Source organism: Martes martes, assembly GCF_963455335.1.
Source record: "Martes martes genome assembly, chromosome: 12".
Classification (NCBI taxonomy): domain Eukaryota; kingdom Metazoa; phylum Chordata; class Mammalia; order Carnivora; family Mustelidae; genus Martes; species Martes martes.
This window is the reverse complement of record NC_137900.1, coordinates 79,280,341-79,303,762: the sequence shown is the minus strand read 5'-3', so window position 1 is coordinate 79,303,762 and position 23,422 is coordinate 79,280,341. Positions and strand designations below refer to the sequence as shown.

Below are 23,422 nucleotides of genomic sequence, written 5' to 3'. Positions count from 1 at the left end.
TATGTCAGCAAGCCATTTGTCAAAGCTTCTCACAGGTGTATTGAATTTTTTATATGTCTTTATTTGAATAGTCTATCATCCCAATGAAGTGCAAGCTTTGTGACAATGGAATATTTCTGTCTAACTCCCTGGTGCATACACTTTCTGGCACATTATAAGCTCTCAACAGATATTTATTGAATTAACAATATTTTGTTGCTGTTGTTTCCAAAGGAGGAAAGTGTGGAGTGTTTGATAGTATAGTCAGATTGTTCACTTTTATTCAATTACATGGTCCCAAAGAGCTTTCGTTAAGGGACTGATGTCAATCCAAGCGAGTTCTCTAACTATAAGCTACCACGTTCTGTTCTTCATCTAGTTCTCTTCAACACCAGTCTCCTTGCCTTACATCAGGGAAGACTTGGCATTAGATACCAATGATAGCAAGAACCACAAAAATAGACTTCCCCACCCACCTTTTCTCCCTCCTGTCTATGTGGCCTTTCCCAAGACAAATCATCCCTACAAACATTTCTTAATATTTAAAACAAAGGTATCAGGATCAATTTGTAGTATATGCTTGACATGTTGCAAACACCCAGTCACTATTCATTTCTTTTCTTATCTCCTGTTCCTTTTCATATTTATCCAGTTCAATGAGGGTGTGTCTAGTCAGGGAATAGTGAAAACATGAGATCACAGGACTTGCATGAAAAAATATCTTGAGACACTAGGAAGAAGGGCCACAATATACAGACACATTTGGTAGTATAAACGTTCTTTGCTTTGGTTTAGAAGAAATCAATTCTACAAACACATGATGGGAAAGACCAGATTTATTTGCAGTGCATGGGAACAAAGAACTGAGAGCATACTGAGTACAAGTCAGCTACCAGTAAAGCGGGGCCAGTCCTGGGCTACATTATTATAAAACTTGTGTTCAGAGAAATGGAGGTGGGAGTCCATTTCTGCTCTGGGTTCGTGAGAGCACAGCTGGATTATCATGCGTTGGTCTAGACATCACAAATCAAAAAGGACTTGAGCAACCTGGAGTATGTTGAAAAGAATATGACAAAACGAATTTGAAATCTGAGATGTATATCAAAAGCACTAAGACTGAAAAACTGTGATGTAACACCCAGTATTATAGAGTGAAATAATCACCCTTGTATGTAGCCGATCAGAGTGGAATTGGTCTCAACTTCCTGGAGGACATCTTGATGGTATGGACCAAAACTTTAAATATGTCAATACCCTTCGTCCCAACCATTTATCTTTTTACTCAAGAAAATTCTACACATGGATGCACAGGAATGTGTAGAAAGATTTATCTTTAGGAACATGTGGTGCAGTATTATAGTGAAAAATTGGAAACAATATAAAATTCAAACAATAGGGAATTGATGAAGTGCACAATGATACATTGGTATAATGGAATATATTGCAGACATTAAATGATACTGCAGTCAATACTTAATGACATGAAAGGATGTATGTGACATGTTTTATGTAGCTTCATTTTAATTCTGTAAGCAATCACAATTCGTTTTCAAGAAAAAAAGGAAAATAAGAAAGGTCAACAAAAAGAAGGAAAACTCAGTATTCAGAGAAACTCACTATGAATACTTTGGTGGATAAAGGTGTAGATGTGTGTACAGGTGAAGGTACTGGTATATACCTGCACCTAGATAGAGATTAGATGTGTGTATATACAGACATACGTGATATATATAATTTATATAATGTCAGGAGAGCTAAGAATATAGCTATATCCTAACATGTATTTCTTTTCTTTTTTTTAAGTATTAACTAACACTACTTTAATAATCATATTGCAATACAAAAATATATCACACCAACACGCTGAACACCTCAGATACCTATAACTAACATGTATTTCTGATATAAATGAATGAATTAATTTAAGCTTAGGTATTTTTAAACAAAACTCACAAGATGTACTCATGTTCTAAGACAACAAAGTCTAGTTGTGAAAACATATACATATAAATGCTTAGTTAAAAACTAGAAATAAGGGAAATGTATTGGGAGGGAGAGTTATTAGCTTGATTATTATTTTCCTCTTTGTGTTTTCTAACTTGTTTTTTTTCTAATTTTCTATAATATATATGCATTGACTTTGGAACCCCAAAACAGTCATAGTTTTTGTAAAACATATGATGTAAGGAACGGCTGAAGGCATTACGAGGGATATTTAGCTTGGAGGGAAATATCAGGCAGCTGAAGGTCCATCATTTGGAGTTACGCAATAGCCCGAGCCTGTAATTCCCAAAGGTAGACACAGTCTAGAGGGTGGAAATTACAGGGAACTTGATTCTTGGCCAACCTCACAGTCTGTTCTGCCATCTATGAACTGTGTGGCCTTGAACAAGTCGCTTGTGGTATCTCTGACCTGAAGTCTCCTATTATTGCAAATGGGGGTAGCAATGCCTATCAGCCAGTTATTGTGAGGGCCAAAGAAGCTGCCTACCATTGCAGGGAAGCCAGTAAAGGTGTTAAGCATTCTGTGATACTTGCTAGGAATTAATGTCTTTTCCAGGAATACAGCATGTTAGTAACAGGACAGGCTCGGACCTGGGTCTCTGGACACCCAGTTCATCTTTAGGGCTTAGGGTTGCCATATGATGACAGGTAGGAAGGAGTGTGGGTATTTTTGTAACACTGGACAAGGGGAGTGTTCTGGTTACCTCCTGCTGCATAAAACTTCACTCTAAACTTAGTGCCTTAAGACAACAACAACCCTATGCTCATGTTATCTAGGAGTCAGGAATCCATTAATGACAAAGGGAAGACAGAGGGGTTGTCCCAGCGCCACAAGGACTGGGACTCAGCTGGGAATAGTCCCAACATCTGTGGGTGACCCAGGGATTCAGAGGGTGTGGGGTGGGGATCATCTAGAAACTTCTCTCCCAGCTCAGCTGAGACTGTTGGTGGCACCACTTACATGGGGCCCCTTCATGTGGTTAAGACCTCTCACGGTGCAGGGGCAGGTTTCCAACGAGGAGGTAAACATTTGAAAGTCAGTGTTTCAAGAAAGCCAGGCAGAAGCTGCATGGCCTTTTATGACCCATTCCTAATGCAGAGTCACTTCCTTGGCCGACTTTATTAAAAGACACTTCCTTTAAAGAAGAGGATATATATATGTTTGTGTGTGTATATATATATGTATATATATATATAATATATATTTATATTTACACACACAATGGAATACTATGCAGCCATCAAAAGAAATGAAATCCTGCCATTTGCAATGATGTGGATGGAACTAGAGGGTATTATGCTTAGCAATATAAGTCAGTCGGAGAAAGACAACTATCACATGATCTCCCTGATATGAGGAAGTGGAGATGCATCGTGGGGGTTTTGGGGGGTTGGAAAAGAATAAATGAAACAAGATGGGATCGGGAGGGAGACAAACCATAAGAGACTCTTAATCTCACAAAACAAACTGAGGGGGGCCGGGGGGAAAGGGGTAGGGAGAGGGTGGTGGGTTATGGACATTGGGGAGGGTATGTGCTGGGGTGAGTGCTATGAAGTGTGTAAACTTGGTGATTCACAGACCTGTACCCATGGGGCTAATAATACATTATATGTTTATAAAAAAATAAAAGAAATTATATTAAAAAAAAAAAACACATCCTTAAGGCAGCCCAGATTCAAGGGGAGGCAAAGCAGTGTCCACCTCTGATAGTGGGTACCAAAGGCCAGAGAGAGTGTGGGGCCAGAGATTCTGTGTCCGGCATCTTGGCAAAATGCAGGCTCCCACAGGGAACAGTGGGATGTTCCTGAGGACAGAGCTTTACTTTCATGAGGGGCTGAGAGCTTCTCTCCCACCTAGATATTTCTTTGGGCCAAAATTTGGAGACAGATTGAGATATTTCCATTCTTGGGTGATGGGATGATTACCTCTGGGATGGCCGTATTACTCTCAACTTCAAGTGAAGAATGAGCTTACAATGCACCAGGAAAACCATTTATTAAAAAAGAAAATAAACATAACTTTTATTAAGTGTTTCTTAAAATTACCCAGCATTACATTCTCATAGGAGGAAAATTCTAAAATGCGGAAGAACAACAATAAGAAAAACATTTTAAATACCCCAAATCTTAACTACTCAGAGAATAACCACTGAAGCACTTTAATATATTTCTTTCAGTATCTTTTTCTGCATAAGTGTATGTATATGCATACATTTATATACTTCAGTGGGTATGTATTTTTCATACAGAATAGGGTTTTTTTATACCGAATAGTTCTACAGTATGATTTTGAAATTCAGTTTATCATAAAGTTTATAATAAAGACATAAGTCAATCTGAGATGTTTATGATCTAGAATTCTAGATCATAAACATCTCAGATTGAATTATGTCCTTATTTTTTAAATTAAAATTTTTAAATTAATATATTTTTTATTATGCACACTCAGTGGAATCCACACTATCAGCAAAATGTGTATAAATTTACACAAGTGGAATCTCTCATTGCATTCTTTGCTGTATATTTTTTTGCTCAACGATGTATCATGGAGAGGTCTATACGTCAATAAATATACATTTATGTCACTGTATTTAACAGCCTCATGTAAGTCTATTTTAAGAGTATACCATTTTTTTTAAGATCAGTCCCCTAAAAATGGGCTTCTAGGTCATTTCCATTTTTTTCTGAAGTAATTAACTATTATGTTTAATTATATTTTACCATAAGGATTTTATTAACCATAATGATCAATTTTAAAAATTCAACATGAACCCCAAGAATATTTCCCAGTCCTCCTTCCTGGGGCATCAGGTAAACCAGAGTCGGCATCTGGGTCCTTCCCCTTGCTGGTTGTGTTACTGCAGATGAGGAGCGTCGTGTCCTCAGCCTCTGTCTGGCACATTTGGAAGGATAGGGATGGGGTAGTCACCTCTGGGCAAAGTGCCTGGCCTATAGCAACACCCCGTGACAGGTAGTGATTGTGGTCAGAGCCTCTTCAAGTGGGAGATGCGTATGACCATCTGTGGTCTAGCCCTAGAGCTCAAAGCAATCGTGAGTTGTGTGGTTTAGGGGGCGTGGGAAGTTTTAGCCACCTTTGTCTTCTTCCCACAACTGGCACCATTTGTGTTCCCCGGACAGTTGGGGGTCAGATGGGTTTTTGCATTCCCAAGCTACATATTTCTCTATCTGGTGCAGTTCTGGGCAATCTAAAAATGCAATATCACTGTCACCAGCTCGAGGAAGACACGGAGCCTGAATAATTTAACATGTCACCACCATCCATCATGATACCAAGAGTGCGGGAGATGGAGTGTGGAGGGGTGGGCCTCCCAGGGACTGGCACAGCAGGCTTGTGGAAGGGCAGCACAGTCAGCGACGGTAGCTTTGCAAAGAAGAGCAATGAGTTAATTCTCATAGGGCCAGGAAAGACCAGGCACCCCAATCCTGCTCTAGACTTTCCCGTAATGTGACTTTCAATTTGTTCAGATGCCTTGATTTGCCCCAGAGCAAACCTACCATCAGGTCCTTTGTTTGCCATCAAATATCTTTCCCCTCTTGGGAAAGCCTCTAAATACCTCTGCATATCTTCATTTATTTATCAGTAAAATTGAAATGATTCTTATGTAGAGAGGGCTTAGCATCGTGCCTGGAATATCCTAATTGCTTCCTCCCCAGAAAGTAAGCTGCTGAAGTCAGGAAGGTTTTGCCTGCTGCATTCACTGTTGTATCCTCAGTGTCTAGAACACTGGCACCGAGTGGGCACAAGGTCGGTAGTTGCTAGGTGAATGAATAAATGAATGAGGGAGTGTCATGATTACTTGGGGTGGCCCCTTGGGCCAGGGATTGGAATGCCTCAATTCAGCCCTGGGCAGCATGGCTCTCTAAGTCCCCACTCTGTGTCCCACATGCCTTCTCCCTGCCTCTCACTGCTCCCAGGTCCCCCGTTCCACGGTTCTACCCCCAGTCTTGTGATGTTATAGAGGTCCTCTTTGTTTTAGCATTTTATTTGTTGGGGTAACATTCATACAACATGAAATCAACCACGAACTATTTTAAAGTGCGTAATTCATTGTTGTTTCCCACACTGACAAGTTCGTGCAACGACCACCTGCGTCTGGTTCCGAGACATTTCCATCACCCCAAAAGGAAACCGTATATTCATGGGCAATCACTCTCCACTCTTCTCCTCCACTGACCCAGCCCAGGCAGCCACTGCTTTTGGTCTCAATGGATTTACTCATTTTGGATGTTTTGCATAAATAGAATCATGTACTACATGACCTTTTGTGTCTGGCTTCTTTCCCTTAGCAGGATGTCTGCAAGGTCCATCCATGTTTAGCAGGTGTCAGCATTCCTTTAGGGCTGAGTAACATTCCCTCAATATGCCCTCGTGTGGATACACCACATTTTGTTTTGCCGTACACAAGCTGATGAACATTTGTGTTGTTTCTACCCTTTGGCTAGTATAAATAGTGCTGTTATCAACGTTCGTGTGCACGGGCTTATTTGAATGCCCTGTCTTCAGTTCTTTTAGGGCATGCCTATGGGCAGAATTGTTGGGCCCCGTGGTGACTGTGGGGTTAGCTTCCTGAGGAGCTGTCAGACCAGTTCTCACAGTGGCTGCACCATTTGGTATCTCACCAGCAATGTAGGCGGGTTCCTGGTCCTCTACAGCTTCTCTAACACTTGGTATTTTCTTGTTTTTTTGATGATGGCCCACCTCCTGGCTGTGTAATGATATCTCATTGTGGCTTTGGTTTGCGTTTCCCTACCGACCAAGCACTCGTCTTTTCATGAGAGCACAGGGTTAGAGCATCAGACGAAAGTCACTCAAAGTTGGGGACTCTGCCATTTGTCATTTGTGTGATCTCTGAGAAGCAACGTTGAGAACCTGCGGGTCGGCTCGCCCCGCAATAAAATCGAGACGATGCTTCCCTCCTGGGCCCCTTGTGACGTGTAGACAGGCCACTGCATCTGAAGTGCCCAAAGCAGTGCTCACCGCACTAGAGAAGGGGCCTCGCCGGTCTTCTTCAGGCTCCATTCCGGAAGGTTCAGGACCAGAGGAACCAGGGCCCGTGGAACAGGGCAAAGGAGCTGCTGGTTCGTCTCCTCTCCTCTCCTCTTGCCAGTCTCTGGCCCTTCTCACATTCCCTCCGCCCTAAATGGAAAGACATGAGGAGTCCTGTATAATTAATGGCTGCACTTTACTTCACTAAATCACCAGTTTCATATTAAAATGCTAGCAGAGGGGCCCTTTTCTATCTGTCTGAATCATCTCCAAGTCCATGTGTAATTGGCCTGTGGCCCTTTTGGACTATGTGGACGCCGAGAGGCTATAGGACTTGGGTGCCTGCCACCTCCCCAGGATGTCACAGAAAGCAGAGTCCCCCCTCCCCTGTCCCCAGCAGCATTTCTTTTCTCCTGGGAAACTCAGGTAAACATCGAATGGATGAGGCCTGTGCCCTCACCCTCATTTTTTTGGTGTTTATGCTCTTTATACGCATTCTGTCATTTTCCTCATAATGACCGTGTCGGCTAAGGAGTATTGTCCCTCCTTTTAAAGAGGAACTCAGAGAGCACCTGCTGGCCCAAACTCACACAGCTAAGAAACGAGACCTCAGATTAGGACTCGGGTCTGACCCCAGCACAGTATCAACTTTCTGCACAAGGGCATTACCGCCGTGGCTCATGGATGACACTCATGTAGAGACGTGCTGGGACCTAAGGGCCTGAAGATACAGCCAATGGTTCTTGTCTTCTAGTGGAATCTGAGTTATCCCATTTCTAATGCAATTCACATTTTAAAAAAAAGATGCAATACCTTAGTGGGGTCTGTGACTTAATCATCTCTCTCTGTGCCCAGATCCCAGCCCTTAATTATGCTCTGTGATACCCGTGGTCCAGTGCATCCGGAAGTGCGTTCCCTGATAGGCATTTGCTGCAGATAGTCTGGATTGAGGGGTGCTGCACACCTAAAATACAGACTGGATTTTGAAAACCTGTCATGAAAAAAACGTATAAAATATTTTTTTTAAAGATTTTATTTTATTTTTTTGTCAGAGAGAGAGAGAGCGAGCACGTGAGAGAGCGAGCACAGGCAGACAGAGTGGCAGGCAGAGGCAGAGGGAGAAGCAGGCTCCCCACCGAGCAAGGAGCCTGATGTGGGACTCGATCCCAGGACGCTGGGATCATGACCTCAGCCGAAGGCAGCCACTTAACCAACTGAGCCACCCAGGCGTCCCGAAAACGTATACAATATTTTAATGTGGATCATTTTGTGTTAATTACATATTAAAATGATAGTATTTTTAGTGTATTGGGTTAAATACAATATATTCTGAAAATTGATTTTACCTATTTGTTTTATCCCCATTCCTTTTTTTTTTTTTAAGATTTATATATTTATTTATTTATTTGAGAGAGACTGAGAGCATGAGCTCAAGCAAGGGAGGGGTGTGGAAGGAGAGAGAAAGGAGGAGACTCTCAAGTAGACTCCCTGCTGAGGGTGAACCCAATGTGGGGCTTGATCTCACAACCCTGAGATCATGATCTGAGCTGAAATCAAGAGTCAGAGGCTTAACCCACAGAACCACCCAGGTGCCCCTGTTTTTTTGCCCTTCTCATGTGGCTGCTAGGACATTTAAGATGACATAAGCAGCTTGCATTATACTTCTATCGGACAGGTTGGTGTAGTAGCAACTTCTCCGAGTTTCAGCTGCCACCCTAGAAATGGTAGCTTGGTACCTACAGAAAGGAGCTGAGGTCAAAGTGTGGGAGTGGAGAAGGACTGGAGAAGCCTTCATGGTCGTCAGGGGCATGATGTCCATGTGCTTGGGCATGTGGAATGGTGGAGACATCCCTGAGATCTAAGACCCCCTAAGCCTGGGGGTGTCTGGGTGGCTCAGTGAGTTAAGCCTCTGCCTTTGGCTCAGCTCATGATCTAGGGTCCTGGGATCGAGCCCCGCATCATGCTCTATGCTCAGCGGGGAGCCTGCTTCCCCCTCTCTCTCTCTGCCTGTCTCTCTGCCTACTTGTGATCTGTCTGTCAAATAAAGTTTCTAAAGAAAAAAAAAAAAATCTAGCTAAGCCTGAATGGAGTTCCTACCAATAGTGCAAGTGCAGAGGTCCCAGCGGGGAGTTTCGAGAAGAGGGAAATGTTCCCTGGGTTTGGAGGGGGGTGGCACATTACACACCTGCTAATCCTTGCAGGTGAAATCAAGCTTTTCCCACTGCTCTGCCTCTGTGCACACACATGCACACACACACACACGTGCACGTATACACACACACGGTCCCAAACTGTTTTAGCCATGAGGCCGGCTTTGTAGGGAAGCAGACCCGATCCCGTCTCCGCTCCCTCGCTTCCCGCCTCACAGCAGCTCCGAGACTCAGCTTATTCATGTGGAAGACAAGGTGCGTAATGCCTTCCTTACAGGCGTGGCTGTGGACATTCAGCGGGCTATCTGCATATTTTATTGTGCGCAGGTTTAGAGACCAAGGGAATAGACTCTACAGCCGTTGCTGGGACGTGAATTGTGGTTCTGCTACTGACAAGCTGTGTGACCCTGGGCAAATTACTTAATTTCCTCGTGTCTTCATTTCCTCATCCATTAAAAAGAGAATAAAAGTAGTAACCTCCTTCTTAGGGTTATTTAAGGATTAAACAAGTCGATATGTGTAAGGGTTACAACAGTGCCTGGAAGAGAGAGTGTTAGGCGATGGTGAGCTTTTCTTTTCTTTTTTTTTAAATTGTATTTGAAATGTCTGGTGACTTTCTCTCACCCCAGCTAGACTGTCCCAGGAGGGAAAGGATCCTGTCTGAGTCCTGCCTGTCATGTTCACCACGGCAGGAGCATAGTAGGTCATTTGTTTGGGAGAAGAAGGAAAATGAGAAATGGGGGAGGAAGGATTTCCTTGGAATGTTTTAAATAAGGAGGGGGTGGAGATTGAAGGGGCTGTGGGGGAGTCTGAGGGAGACTCCTGATAGGGACGGAACCTTCCCTTTTTCTCTTCCCTTTTTCTCTTCCTTTTTTCCCTTCCCTTTTTCTCTGCTGCCCAGACCATAGTAGGAAGAACGACAGGTGCTCTCCGTACATAAAGTTACTATTTTATCCAATGCCTTCATTTTCCCCTTGGCCGAGAATTATGTGTAGATGAACAAAAATCCTCCCTTCCTCCTTCCTTTCCTTTCCTCCCTCCTTTCCTCCCTCCCTAGTTCCGTTCTGTTTCCTTCCTTCCTTCCTTCTTCCTTTCCCTCCCCTCCTCTCCCCTCCCCTCCTCTCCCTGCTCCTTCTCTCTTTCCTTTTTCCCATAACAGTAGAATATGTTAATGGAAGTTTAAAAAGCCCTCCTGACCTTTGAGACCTTTGCTCTTTCCCTGTTTCCAGAATGTCCATGGGGCCTCTGCCAACTCCACTTCAAAGCAGAGCCTTTAAAGGAAGGGCTGCATTTCATAGAATCTGGAGTCTCCTGCCATCTCCAGGCCCTACCCTTAATTGCTGGAGGTTGGGGGTGTTTATACTAAGGGACAGGGACAGGCCAAAGACATCTTCCAGGACAAAGATCAGACATTGTTGTCTCCTATACTCTCCCATCGATGACGACATACTGTCTCAGGGAAGGGAGAGGGCGGATGTTGATCTTTCCATGTTACAGAGCATTACTTTGAGAGGCAGTGTCAAAAATGGTTAAAAATTTGGTGGTTAAAAATTTGGTGGTTAAAAATTTGAACTTGGCTGTTGGTCACATGTGGATACCGAGTCCAACTTCACTCATTATTAGCAAATCACTTTTGTTTTCTGAAACATGGTTGTTTCATCTATAAAATGGGCCATAGTATACTTCCCTCCAAGGGTTTGAGTTCGGAATGGGAGGATGAGAACTTGGTGCCCTGATGCTGAAAGGACAGCCTGCCTTCCCTGGAGTTCCCTCTTGAGTTATTTCCAGGGAAGCACTTTGCATCCTAGAAAGCTCAAATGTGGAGCTGGACAGACCAGTCCTGAATCCCAATTTTAGGACTCAACAGCTGTGTGACTCTGCCCATACGTGTCTTTGTGTCTTTATTATCTAGGTTGTTAATTGCACTTTTGCTCTGGGGATATCCCGATGAGGTTTGTAGGCAGTAATGCATCGGCATCTTCTAGGCACGTAGCATGTTGCTCGACATGCTGCTGGAATGAAAGAATGAAGGCACAATGACCATATTGCAGGCAGAGTGTCTGCATGTGGGATTTCTGTAGACTGAATGCCCTTCCAGAGAAATGGCATAGGGAACTTGTCTTTGAGTTGAGCCATGTTTCCCACTGATCTATGTTTGTTGTTTCCTGGGGTAGAATTTTTAATCAGGTAATAGGTTTGTATGGTGCTTGATTCAGAAGATACAAAATATTTGGAGGAGAGAGTGGTCTCCCTCTATGCCCTGCCTTCAGCTACTTCTCCATCCAGCATATCCGCTTCTGCCGTGAGTCTCCTCCCAGACACAGGCTCTGGATGTTGATGTCAGTGTCTGAAGATCTGTACCCAAACCAAAGGCCCCTGTTTCCCTGCCCACAATGTGCCCTCATCATGCTCTGAAGCTCTCCCTGCACTGTCTCCTCTCTAGGGCCAAGACTTTACCAATGCTTTAATCCCTCTCTTCCCACATTCTGTGCTTTTTCATTAACAATAAATAAATAAATATATAAATGCACAGAGAAAATTAAAAAAAATATATCTGTATTCCTTTCTGCAGAATTAACTATTATTCATATTTTGGCATATTTCTTTCTGGCCTCTTATCTTGATCATTTTTGGAATCCACTGTTCATCGCGTGTCAATGCGTCACCCGTGGCCCCACATTCCTGAGTGTGTCTCTGAAACCCCTGTCGCTCCCCTCTCTTCTTTTCTATCCACGCTGACCCCTGCCTCACCCAGACCCTCATGCCTCTCACCAAGGGATCCCTGAGCCTCACAGCTTCCTGCCCTCCAGGGCACCCACTCTGAGGCGTAGGTGCCATTGTCATGTCCTTCACGTCGTATGTGACTAATGAACGCATCCTCTTGCCCTGGGACCCTCCTTGATGCCCAAAAGCCGACCTCCGTGTGGCACTGGAGCTTCTATCATGAGGCTCCGGTGGTCCTTCCCGTCATCTCTCCACTCGCCGTTCCCCCGCCCCTCCCCGACCCACGCTCCCCTTCCCACCCTGGGGTTGCTCAACTCTTACCTTTCCCTGGAACTCCATTCTCTGCCACCGTAGCCCCATTCATCCTTCCAGCCCTGACTTAAATCCCCCTTCCTCCATAAAACCTTCTCAGGTCCTCCGTGTGGGGATGGATGGCTCTCCCCCATATTCTCAGCATCTCATTGTGGGGAAAAACATAACCATGAATTAGGTTAAAGCCTCCTTAGGATCCCATTTGTCTCCCGGACTAGCTTATGATCTGCCGGCTGGCAAGCACTGGGCTGTATCTATCTTTGTACCTCCAGTGTCTGGCTCTTGACTTGGCATCCAGGAAGCACTTGCCTGAAATGGATGTGAAATTAAGTTGCCCGAAGTGTTTTCTTAGAGGCAGGCTCATCATTACTAAGTGACAATATAGCTATCAGTTAGTTAAGACCCACCACGAACCAGGTATTTTATGTATCCTATCTCCTTTCATCTTCATAGAAACCCTACAAGGTCAATAGTTATCGTCCCCATTTTATTAAGAGAGAACCCAGGGCTCAGAAAAAGAAGGCGTCCCCTCAAGGTCACAGAGCTCACGGCTACCAGGCCATGGTTAGAACCCAGATCCGCCTCGCCGCAGAGCCCCAGCTCCGTCCATAAATCACGCTAGCTCCTGTGTCACTTGGGATTTACAGAAAGAAGCCTGGGGTTGGGGCTGCTGATCTTTGGGTCGGATGAAGGATTTAACAAGCTCCAGGAGGCTCACGTGACTAATGGGTTGCTCTCCCTTTCAGGGGGAATCAGCTTTGGGAGAACCAAGGGGACTTCCGGTTCAGAGGCAGACGACGAAACGCAGCTGACCTTCTATACGGAGCAGTACAGGAGTCGTCGCCGCAGCAAAGGTAAGGAGTCCTGGGGAAGGTTCCAGAACCAGTGTTTGTAGGAGGAAAGCCGGGAAAGCGGACTCCGTGCTCTGTGACAAACCTCAGCTTGTCTTTGACCCCGTCCCGATGCGGTTAACGGCCTGGCATCTGAAACCCCCGCTAGACTTGCGTTGGTCGTTTATGGCCTCCCCTTCCATTCTTTATTTGCTCTCCGTCCTACCTCCTTCCTCAAAGGATTTGGGGAAGATTTTTTTTTTAAGTTTATGCAATGAAAGAAAAAAAAAATCCGGCACCGGAATGAAGTAAGTAAAGGAATCAGATGGAAAGCAAAATAGGAATAAGGAAAATGATTCAAGCCCAGGTTGGATCGATGCAGGGTGATCTCTGGCGTACTGTGGCGCGTAGTTCTTAGAAGGGGCTGGCCGTTTCGTGCAGAGCTTTAACAGTCAACGTGCAAAGGGAAACGGCCTCAGCGGTAAAACGTGCAGCGTCTATGGGATGAAGCATTTGTTCAGGAAACTCTTCTTACCGGCCACCAAGACCAGAGGGCAGGTTCTCTAGTTGGTTCTCTAAAGGGGACTCCTTTTGACCTTCGTGAGTGTGTCTTCACCAGGTGAAATCCGTATCCTTCTCTCTCACAATGACCCGGAAGGTAAGGAGGCATCAGAAGCGGACGCAGGACTCCATAAAGGGCTACGCGTTGGGGCTGAGGTCCACAGTTCTCTGATGCCGGCACATACTCTGAAGGGAGAATAGAGCATATTTCAGGCAATCACCTGTGAATGTCATTGCTCATCCCTGAGTGTTCTGTATGGATGGGGAAACAGCTAGTTCAAGGTTGCAGTCTTGGAAGGGAACGGGGAGTGGGAGGTGGGGGGTAAAACATGTTTTTCATGTCAGTGATTATCGAGGGCTCCGAGGGCTTAGACCAGGGCCCAGAAAGAAGTCAGGGTCCTCTGGCAAACATGAAGGCAATTCATCAAGACATGTGGCCCTCTCACCTCTGCACACGGCGGGCTGAAGAAGTTCCTGGGGTAGGGAAGAGAGAAAGAATTGCTCTTGTAGAACACTTCTGTGTGTGTTCCACGCATGCCTGGTGGACACTTAAAGGGCATCGGTCACCTAACTGCCCTGGGTCACTTTTGCTCTTGGGCAAGTTATCTACCTCCCCTACACCTCAATTTTATCATCTGTGAAATGGGCCTCATAATCGCCTCATATACTCAGGGATGAATTTTGGTTATGTTATATAAAATATCTGTGATGGGGGCACCTGGGTAGCTCAGTCTGTTGAGCATCCAACTCTTGGTTTCAGCTCAGGTCCTGATCTCAGGGCTTTGGGACTGAGCCCTGTGTGGGGCTCTGTGCTCAGTGGGGAGTCGGCTTGGGGACTCTCTCCCTTTGCCCCTCTCCCTACTCTCTTGTGTGCTCTCTCTTCTCTCTCTCTCTCAAATAAATAAATAAATCTTTAAAAAAATTGTCATGGCACCAGGTACATACTAAGGGCAAATAAAATTGACCTTAGTAATGCCAATTCAGTTCTCATTGTGGGTTGCCCTGTGTCCCCACTCCTGGCACCTTTCACTGAAAAGACCCTGTGCGGGGAGTAGCTCTTATGACCCATCACCTGGGAAGGTACTGCAGCCTCTGCAGTGATTGGAACAATCGGGTCTGCCTCTCCCTCCTCCCCCAGCCTTGGCCCCCTGGTATCTGCTGCGTTGATTTTGAAGTTGGTGATGGATGATTCTTGACCTGTCTTCTCCCTCCCCCAGTCCAGCAGCCAGAATTAGAGCTGGGGACGTTGGTAGGTCTCCTCTGCAGGACTGGGCTGTTTACAGCTAATTGGAAAAACATCCATCATGGAGCACGCCCCTCGTAAATCGGAACTAAACTTTGAAAAGAAAAGCAAAAGCGAGCCCCGGGACTCAAGATAAACGGTTTGGCCTGATGCCTCCATGGGCTGCAGAAGGCCAGGCTGTGCTTCTGGCTGAGTGGTGGGGGGAGGCAGGGCTGTGATGCATCCCCTGCCCCTGTACCTCTCCCCACCCCCCCTCCAGCTCTCCTGCCAGCTGAGTGCTGCTGCTTTGTCCCTCTGATTGTCCGCAGTGCTGAGTCCTTCTCCCTCCGCCTGGGGTTCCAGCTGTGTCTTCCTCTTCCTTCTCAGGCCCCTGGGATGCTCGCTGGCCTGCTTGTTTCACGTTCCTGTTCTTGTTCCTGTTCCTGTTCTCTCCTCTTCCTCTCTCCTTCCCTCTCTCCTCTGCATCATGGCTTCCCTCTCTTCATTCTAGTCTTTCTTTTGTTCTCTTCTGCATTCGCTATTTCTTCTTCTCTCCTTTTTACCTTTGTCTCTTGTCCCCCTTTCCTACAGCTCCTCTCCTCTCCAACTATTTCCTGGTGGGTCCTTCCTTCCTTCTTCCCTTCCTTCTCCCACTCTTCCCTCCCTCCCTCCTTCCCTCACGTACTTCAAATATTTGTCAAGCACCAACGGTGTGTCTGACACTCTTCTAGGCATTGGGGACACAAATCAAACAACAGTTTTTAAAAGACCGATCCTCGTGGAGCTTGCATTCTATCCAAATATAAATATGTTAGATGGGGACAGATGCTCAGGAAGAAGACTGTAGCAGGGAAGGGAATTGAGAGAGTCTGAAGGAGCTGCCAGTTTCAATGCCCTTCGCATACGCTCCTCTGCCCTCTTTTCAAGGTCACGGGAAAGCCTTCCCGACATTGTGTGTGGTAGCGTCACAGTTATCAGTTCTGCTGGTGCTCGGGTTTTTTGTGCAGCACAGTGAATCTGGGGCCCCGTGCCTGTTTCTGCAGACACCACGGTCCTCCCCTCGAAGGGCTGTGACCCTTCTTTGCAGTTTCTTGTGTGTGTAGGAGAGTTGAAGCACCTTCAGTGCTCCCTGCCCTCATGGGGAAAATGCACAACACAAAAGTGAGCTGGGGAAAGTTTGGGAGCCCATGGGGGTGAGAGAGCCTTGGATGGGAGGAGTGGGAACTTGGTGCTTACAAGGAGCCGCCGGGGTTCCAGTTCCAGCCACGCCACTGACCAGTGGCGCCTTAATCTCTGCATATCAGTGTCCTCCTCTGACAAGTGAGGCTAGTGAAATTAAAGCTCTAGGGGGTGTTGTGAGGTTTAAAATCAGTTCGTGTCATTCGAGCTCGCAGGCAGGGGTGAAGGAGGGAGACAAGATGTGTAGGTGGTAAAGGGAGCTAAGGGGCCCGGGAAGGAGCACCGGGACGGGTGTGTGGGCAGATCCCCAATCTGGGCCAGTGCTGTGGGACCCCATGCAAGTCATTCCACCTGTCCAGGTGTCTGGTCTTTTCTCTGAGACCTGGGGGAGCCCAGGTCTCTGAGTTCCCTTCTCCGTCATGCTGGCAGGACTGGCTATGTATGTTCGAGAATCCCCTGTTCATGAGATGCACCTGGGCACATGGCCTCATTTGCACGTTGTCTGCCCCCATCCCACGTGCCTCTCCCCTTGCCTGGTTTTCTCTTTGGAGAGGTTGTCTGTCCCTCACCTGCGAGTGACTTCCGTCATCCCGTTGGCCTATGCCTTCACCGCCAGGCCTGCCCGAGCTCCGCGTGCCAACCCTCTCCCCGGCCTCTGCCACCACCATCCCAGCAGCTCTTCTTTCCACATGCAGTGAGCCAGCAGCTCCCTGCAGACTCCCCGAGACCATGCAGGCTATCCTGATTGTCACAGGGAGAAGGTGCTAAAGTGCAATGAGGCAGGGGAAGAAAGAGCTAGAACATCCAGGAAGGGTACATCTCTACATACCAGTTGTTGGAAAGTGTGACCTCAGAGCATTGGGAATCCATATTCATTCACCCTATATCCCCTTCAGTTCCAGCTTCAAACAAGCCCCAATCTGGGGGTAGGTGGACTGCAATTAGGGTGTTAAACTGTTGCCACCTTTGAAGGGTTCGGAAGGGGGTTGGTACTATGGGGTCATCTGATAGCAGCAGGAGCTGTGGTTTCCAGTTCTGGATGGATTTGCCAGCAGTTCTCGGTGTGACCTTGGCCACAACTTTGGCCAAGTCACTGCCTGTGTACAAGTCTCACCTCCCCAGTCCACAAGTAGAAGTTGAAAGGCGTGCTCAAAAGCAAGTCAGTGAACATTGTTGAAAGTCTTCCCGAGGGCCACAAGTGGTGCTGGGCAAGGTAGTAGATATGTGGGAAGACAAAGTGGAACTCGTTCTCTGGATGGTTCCAACTGTCCCAGCTTCGGGAAAAAGGAGAGAGAGAGGAACGCTTGAGAAATCTGGGAGGGCTTCCTGGAAGAGTGGGAACTGGAAGCTGACCTGGGGCTCAGCCCTGTCTTTGTCGCTGTGTATCCATCCATGGGACAGAAGCCAGTAGTCTCAATAGTCTTGGCTTTAAAATGGGGTGGCCATGGCACCCTCTTGGGGTGACTGTGTGGATTAAATGGGATCATGAGCATCTCCTTTGCAACTACAATGCCTAGCATCAAGCTCCCCCCCCCATCACTGTCATCCCAGTCCCTGTCATCTCCATCCTTTGTCATGGCTAAAATCCCCTTCTCAACCATCTCACTTACTGCATTCCAGCCCATTTTCAACCCTGCAGCCAGAGTGATCATTTTAAAAATGTAAATAGGGGTCATGTTGCTTCTCTACTTGGAAGTTTCAATACTTCCTTTTGCATTTCGATGGATGTGTTGAGTGGTCAGTCATCCATTTCCCCAGGGCTCTGTGTCCTCCTGCCACCCAGGCTTCTTCTCCAGCACTCCCACACCTGTGCCACGAGAACTTCCGCAGACATTCTCTCCTGGAATGCACCCTCCACCCCCTGCACCCCTGCCCTTTGTTTCACTGTGACATCTCCACTAACATGGCATGTCTTCAGTCATGCCCTCCCACCTTAATTCCTGTTTCATTCTACAGTAGCGGCTGTGATCTTACCCTTCTGCAGACTTCCTCATCATTGTAATTTTACATTTACCAGCATGTTCTCTGGGGGGATGTTTGTATCCTCCAAAGAGCTGGAAGCATCACGAGGATAGGCACATGGCCATTTGGACCTAGATGTTCATCTCCAGCACCAAACACAGGGATGGGTCCAGGGTAGGCACTGGGCTAATATTTTTAAATGAATGGTTAACGAATGAATGCAAGAAAGTCCTGTCCCGGTGTCTTTATTATTGTAAGTGCCCAGAGCACATGCTGCTTTTCTGTCTGCGCCTCTTACCTTTGCTCACTCCATTTCCCCTTGCAAGAACAGAGTCTGTACTCCTTTCCTCTTCTCTTTTCTGCTCCTGGTGAGCAGAATTGAGGCCCAAGCCCTGTCTGTTCTTCCACTTCAAGGCCCCAGGGAAGAACATGCCGGGTAGTGGGAGGAAGGCTTGAGTACTGAGATTGGAAACCCACTCTGTCTGGTTCTTTGAGCATGCTTGGAGTATGTGCAATTTGAAGGGATGTCACAAGTTCAGGAGGCTCCGCAGCAGAGAGGGGTACACCCAGGGGTGATGGTAGAGAAAGGACATGGAGTGGGAGGAGAACATCTAATGGGGCTTTCCTACCTCGGTTTCTCTCTCGCATGTCCCACAAGAGACGTATAAGTGGCATCAGATTCAGCTCAATCTGGCTGTGAATCCTGGCTTTGCCCCATCCCCTTGGTGTGGCCACGGTGGGCTTTTCATTTCTGAGCACGTCCTTCTGTATAAAATAGAGCTGTCAACACCCACCTCCCAGAGTGAGCAACTCCAGAGATGGGAGGTTCCAGGACTCTGAAATTCTGTTCTTTCTCCTGAAATTTCCCTTTCCTTGAAAGCATCCTGAGCCCAAAATTAAGTCAGCTGAAATTTCATTTTTGGCAATAGGAGCTCCTGAAAAGAGATTTGTGATACATTCTGAGAATCAACCCTGGCTTCCGTGAGTCTTGGGTTTTTTTTTTTATAAGGGAACTGAGACAGTCATTCAAAGGCGTCTGGTATAGCCAGGTAGAACACCATGAGCAGAGAACTGTCGTAATCGATATGGCGAGTGCGCAGACGGGAAGAGAGACAAAGGAACTGAGAAACAGAGTCTCTGTGGGTCTTGTAGGATTTCCACAATCAAGAGTCAGCCACCTCTTTCTGTAAATGGCTGATTCATAAACATGTTCGTCTTTGCAGGCCTTGTAGTTACCGTTGGAACTCCTCAACTCTGCCATTGTCCCTCGAAAGCTTCCAAAGATAACACGTAAATGAAGGAACATACGTGTGTCCCAAGGAAATGTTGTTTCCAAAACAGATGCGGGTCCAGATTTCACCTGTGGCTCACAGTTTGCTGACTCCTGCCCCCAAACCTCCACACCATAGAGGGGCCCTCATCTGTAGGGCCGCTGCAAGAAGCATGAGCGAAATCTCACAATGCCTTGTGAAATGAATCTGATTTCATTTCATGCATGATCTTGCTGCCTAAAGGAGTCTATTTGTCAAGCACAGAGGTCTGTGTATGGTCAAGGAAATAACCATTCAATCCATCACTTGTCTGGGCGCCGACAATTCTGCCCGTGTCCCACAGGATTAACTAATGAAGTAGCTGGAGATGATAGATTCCCGCTGGGCAGAATTTCACCTTTATGAACCAGAGGTAGGGGATGTGTACTGAAGTCTGTAACCCTACTGCTAACTCGCTCAATGACCCTTGTGAAGCACGTGCCCTCCGAGGGCCTCAGTTTCCCCATCTGTCAAACAAGGATACGGGTGCCTCATGCCATCAGGTCTGAAGCTCATTGTAGTCTAACTTATATTTATGGAATCAATAACCTTACTAAGCAGGATGCTGGGCATTGTGGGAAACAGGGGCCTGGGCCGCCAAGCCTCAAGGTGGTTGTAAACTCCTAGGGGGTGCCGTGGTTCACACAGAGAAGCAGTGCTGATCAGGAGAAGCTCGTGTATCATAGGAGGTCCAGATGAGAAGGCCAGATGGCCTGCCCAGCCCCAGGCACAGTACTGAGCTGCAGACAGAGCCGCCACAGCTGCTGGATGATTCCAGCAGCGCAAGTACCCAGCGGAGGCCTCCCGGCCTATCTGTGCGGGTGGCTCTGTGGCCTTGGGCTACTGTCTCTCCCTTTCTGAACCTTGCGCTTCTCATCAGCCGGTTGCCACATCCTCTTATTCCCAATCTCATGCACTTTCCTTTAGGCTTTGCCAATCAGCTCCCCAGCAGAGACAACGAGAGCGTAAGTGCCCCCGTGGTTTTGCCTCTTTCTTTATTTTAGTTACTTGTTTTAATTCGGCAATTCTTAAACTGAGATTTTCTGTCACGACGAGAACTCTTGAATCGTTAACAAAACCTTGTATTCATTGTATGGATGTATGATATTTTTTCTTTGTGCTTCTCCCTACCAACACACACACACACATACACACACACACACACGGTTTAATCCTCTTTTAGAGAAAGAGGACAGGCGAGGGAAAATTCAAGCCCTGTCTGCAGGAAAGGAAGCCTTTGGGATTGAGGGTAGGAGACCGTGCAGGCGGCAGTGGGGGGATGGGTGGGCGTGGTGTGGAGACTCCAGGGAGTGGGCATGGGGTGGAGTGAAAGTTTGACAGAACAGGACCTGCATAGTGTGATGGCAGACGCTACGTGGTGCAGTGGGGAAGGGGGGTGGGAGGGGCATAGATGGCAAGAACTGGGAAGAGCCTGGGTCTCTGGTTTAGAGAATAATGGCAGATAGGCTGGAGACATGAGCAGAAGCCATGCCCTGATGGCTATGGTACCCCCCTATCCTTTATCTGTCCTTTGCTATCAAACCACAGGGTTTTTTCAGTCCTAAGGAAAGGACTTGTAACATTTTATGTAGAGAGAAACCAAAGCTCAGGAAAGGGAAGCGTTTTCCCCAAGTTTACAATGTTCTTTTCAAATGACAAAGCAAATGGGTCAACATTTTTTTTTAATTTTTTTTTTAATTTCTTTTCAGCGTAACAGAATTCATTGTTTTTGCACCACACCCGGTGCTCCATGCAATACGTGCCCTCCATACTACCCACCACCTGGCTCCCCCAGCCTCCCACCCTCCGCCCCTTCAAAACCCTCAGATTGTTTTTCAGAGTCCATAGTCTCTCATGGTCAACATTTTTAACAGTCGTTGAATCCGGGCAAAGGGTATATGGATGTTCTTTGTACTATTCCTCTCCTTGCAGCTTTTCCATCGGTTTGAAATTCCTTCTAGACTAAAAGATGAAGTCAACAGTTGCCCTTTTAGGGTAATTGTAGGATTCTGAAACAGCAGGCAGGGGTCCAAATCCTTGCTCTGCTGTTTCCTAGCTGTGTGACTTAGGGAAAGGCACTTTCCTTCTCTGAGCCTGTTTGTCCTGCATAAAGGAGGACAAATCTAGTATTCATCCTTCTACTCTCCCTTAAGCTCGGCGTGAGGATTAAAGGAGATAATGTGTGCACAGGCCATGTTTACTGAGAGGGCCTGCCTCGTGATCACTGTTCACTCAATGGTAACCAGTGAGGCACAGCAGAAAGGCGTTATGGCCTTTTTTCCAATGTGCTGATCTGCACATTGGTCTTGCTTCTGGGAAAAACAAAACTAAACAGAAACAAAAACAGGACTAAACATTTTCAGTAAGAACATAAATTTGATGGGGATGACTTCCTGGGGACATCGTGATATGGGTTTTCTCTTTGCCATCCTCGCCCCTCGCCTCCGGTCAGCCTCTGTGGCAGGCACATCTGCTGGCTGCTCGCTCTAAGCCAGCCTTCAGGGCACATCCCTAGGACCTGCTATTAGAAAAGGCCAAATAAACACCAAAGACAGAAGGATTGGTATTTAATCACTCTCTAAGCCTTTGTAGCTTGAGTGACCTGGAAAGAAGGCCTCCAGTGCCCAGGCTGTGGAGGGAGGGAGTGGGGGCAGGGATGAGCGATAGGTGTTCCTGGTATGCAGGGGATCCAGGAGTGAGAAGCAACTCTCCAAAGTCCTTATTTCTGTCAACCCCATTGGCCCAGCTGGCCTCCTCCTCCCTGCCCAGCAGGGACTCCTAACGAGGACAGCGTGACAAAGTCTTAGCTGGGGGCTCAGACGTGAGAGCCGGCCATCAGGGGCAGGATTGTCAGGTGATCCAAGATGTGGACATGGTCATGGGGAAAGCAGGGACAGGTTAGGATGGGGTGGAAAGCCAGGGAGCAGGGGTGTTGGGGGGCTGGGAGGGAAGTAGGAAGACAGGGACAGAGGAAGGAAGCACCAAGCAAAACCATACCATGACTACTGGAAGTTTCCGATCCCAAGTGTCTGTTTGTTTATGAGACTCGAGCAAGGTTTTGGGCCTCTGGTTCTTGTCTGTCAACGAGGGAGGCAAAACTTGATGATCTCTAAGTTCTTGTTGGCGATACCATGCTGAGTGTCCGTGATAGAGATGTAGACAACCAGGAGGGAGGAACAGGAGAAGAACAGAAGAAACAGCGTGGGATTTCTTGATCTCTGACTACGCCAGTCTGTGCTCCCGATATGCATTGTCCCATAGCTTCAGAACAGGACTGTGAGAAGGGAGGATTTTCATCTTCATTTTACAGATAAGGACACTGAGTTCTAGACAGCCGTGAAGGAAGGGGAGCTGGGATTTGAACTTAAGTAGTTTGGTTTCAAAATCCGGTCAGACCATTATGTGATTGAGGAGATGCGTGGAACGTACGTATCATAGTACCTGGAACAAGGTGTGTGCTAGGACAGGAGGTCGACACCCGCATCTGTGCTGGTGCAGAAAGCCTGATCAGATCCCAGACAGCGTCCTGGTGTCCACTCTAAGCCCTCCATGGACCACCTGCTCTGGCAAGAGCTAGGACCAGGAACAAGAGTGGTCGGAACCAGCTCAGGCACTAGGAAGTTAGCTCAGTATGGAGGACAAAGTATGGAGGCCCCCCCCACCCTGACCTTCCCAGGCCGACCTTCCCGGGCACCGCCAAAAGTAGGGGTCCTGATATCGGGTCCAAGGAGGAAAACATGGTAGAACTTTAATGCTCTGTTGGAGCCATCCCATACCAGTCTGTAAGAGCCGCCTGTGCTTTTCATTCCCAACTCCGCTCTGAGTAATGTCACATTGGTAGCTTATCATCAGCCACTCTAAAAGTATTCACACCACGGAAATCAGCCAACACTGCAGTGCAAGCTTCCCCTTCCTCCTCAGAGAGCCCGTTGTTGCATTTACCAGCTCCCCACTGAGAAGACCTGTCAGTAAGAAGGAAGAATTTAGGGGTGCCTGGGTGGCTCAGTGGGTTAAAGCCTCTGCCTCCGGCTCAGGTCATGATCCCAGGGTCCTGGGATCGAGCCCCACATCGGGCTCTCTGCTCAGCAGGGAGCCTGCTTCCTCCTTTCTCTCTGCCTGCCTCTCTGCCTACTTGTGAACTCCGTCTGTCAAATAAACAAATAAAAAATCTTAAAAAAAAA

At 47.0% G+C, this 23,422-nt stretch overlaps 1 protein-coding gene across 4 annotated transcripts in view; it reads left to right on the top strand.

Annotated features, from left to right (window-relative positions):
• Nucleotides 1–23,422, top strand: part of ASTN2 (astrotactin 2) — a gene marked incomplete at its 5' end in the record, with an annotated part of 861,701 nt that overhangs the window by 285,281 nt on the left and 552,998 nt on the right. For all 4 annotated transcript variants that reach the window (XM_080820162.1, XM_080820161.1, XM_080820159.1 and 1 more), the window contains one exon: nt 12,924–13,031. In XM_080820162.1, coding sequence (XP_080676288.1) covers nt 12,924–13,031 — 108 coding nt within the window. The remainder of the gene's footprint in view (nt 1–12,923; nt 13,032–23,422) is intronic.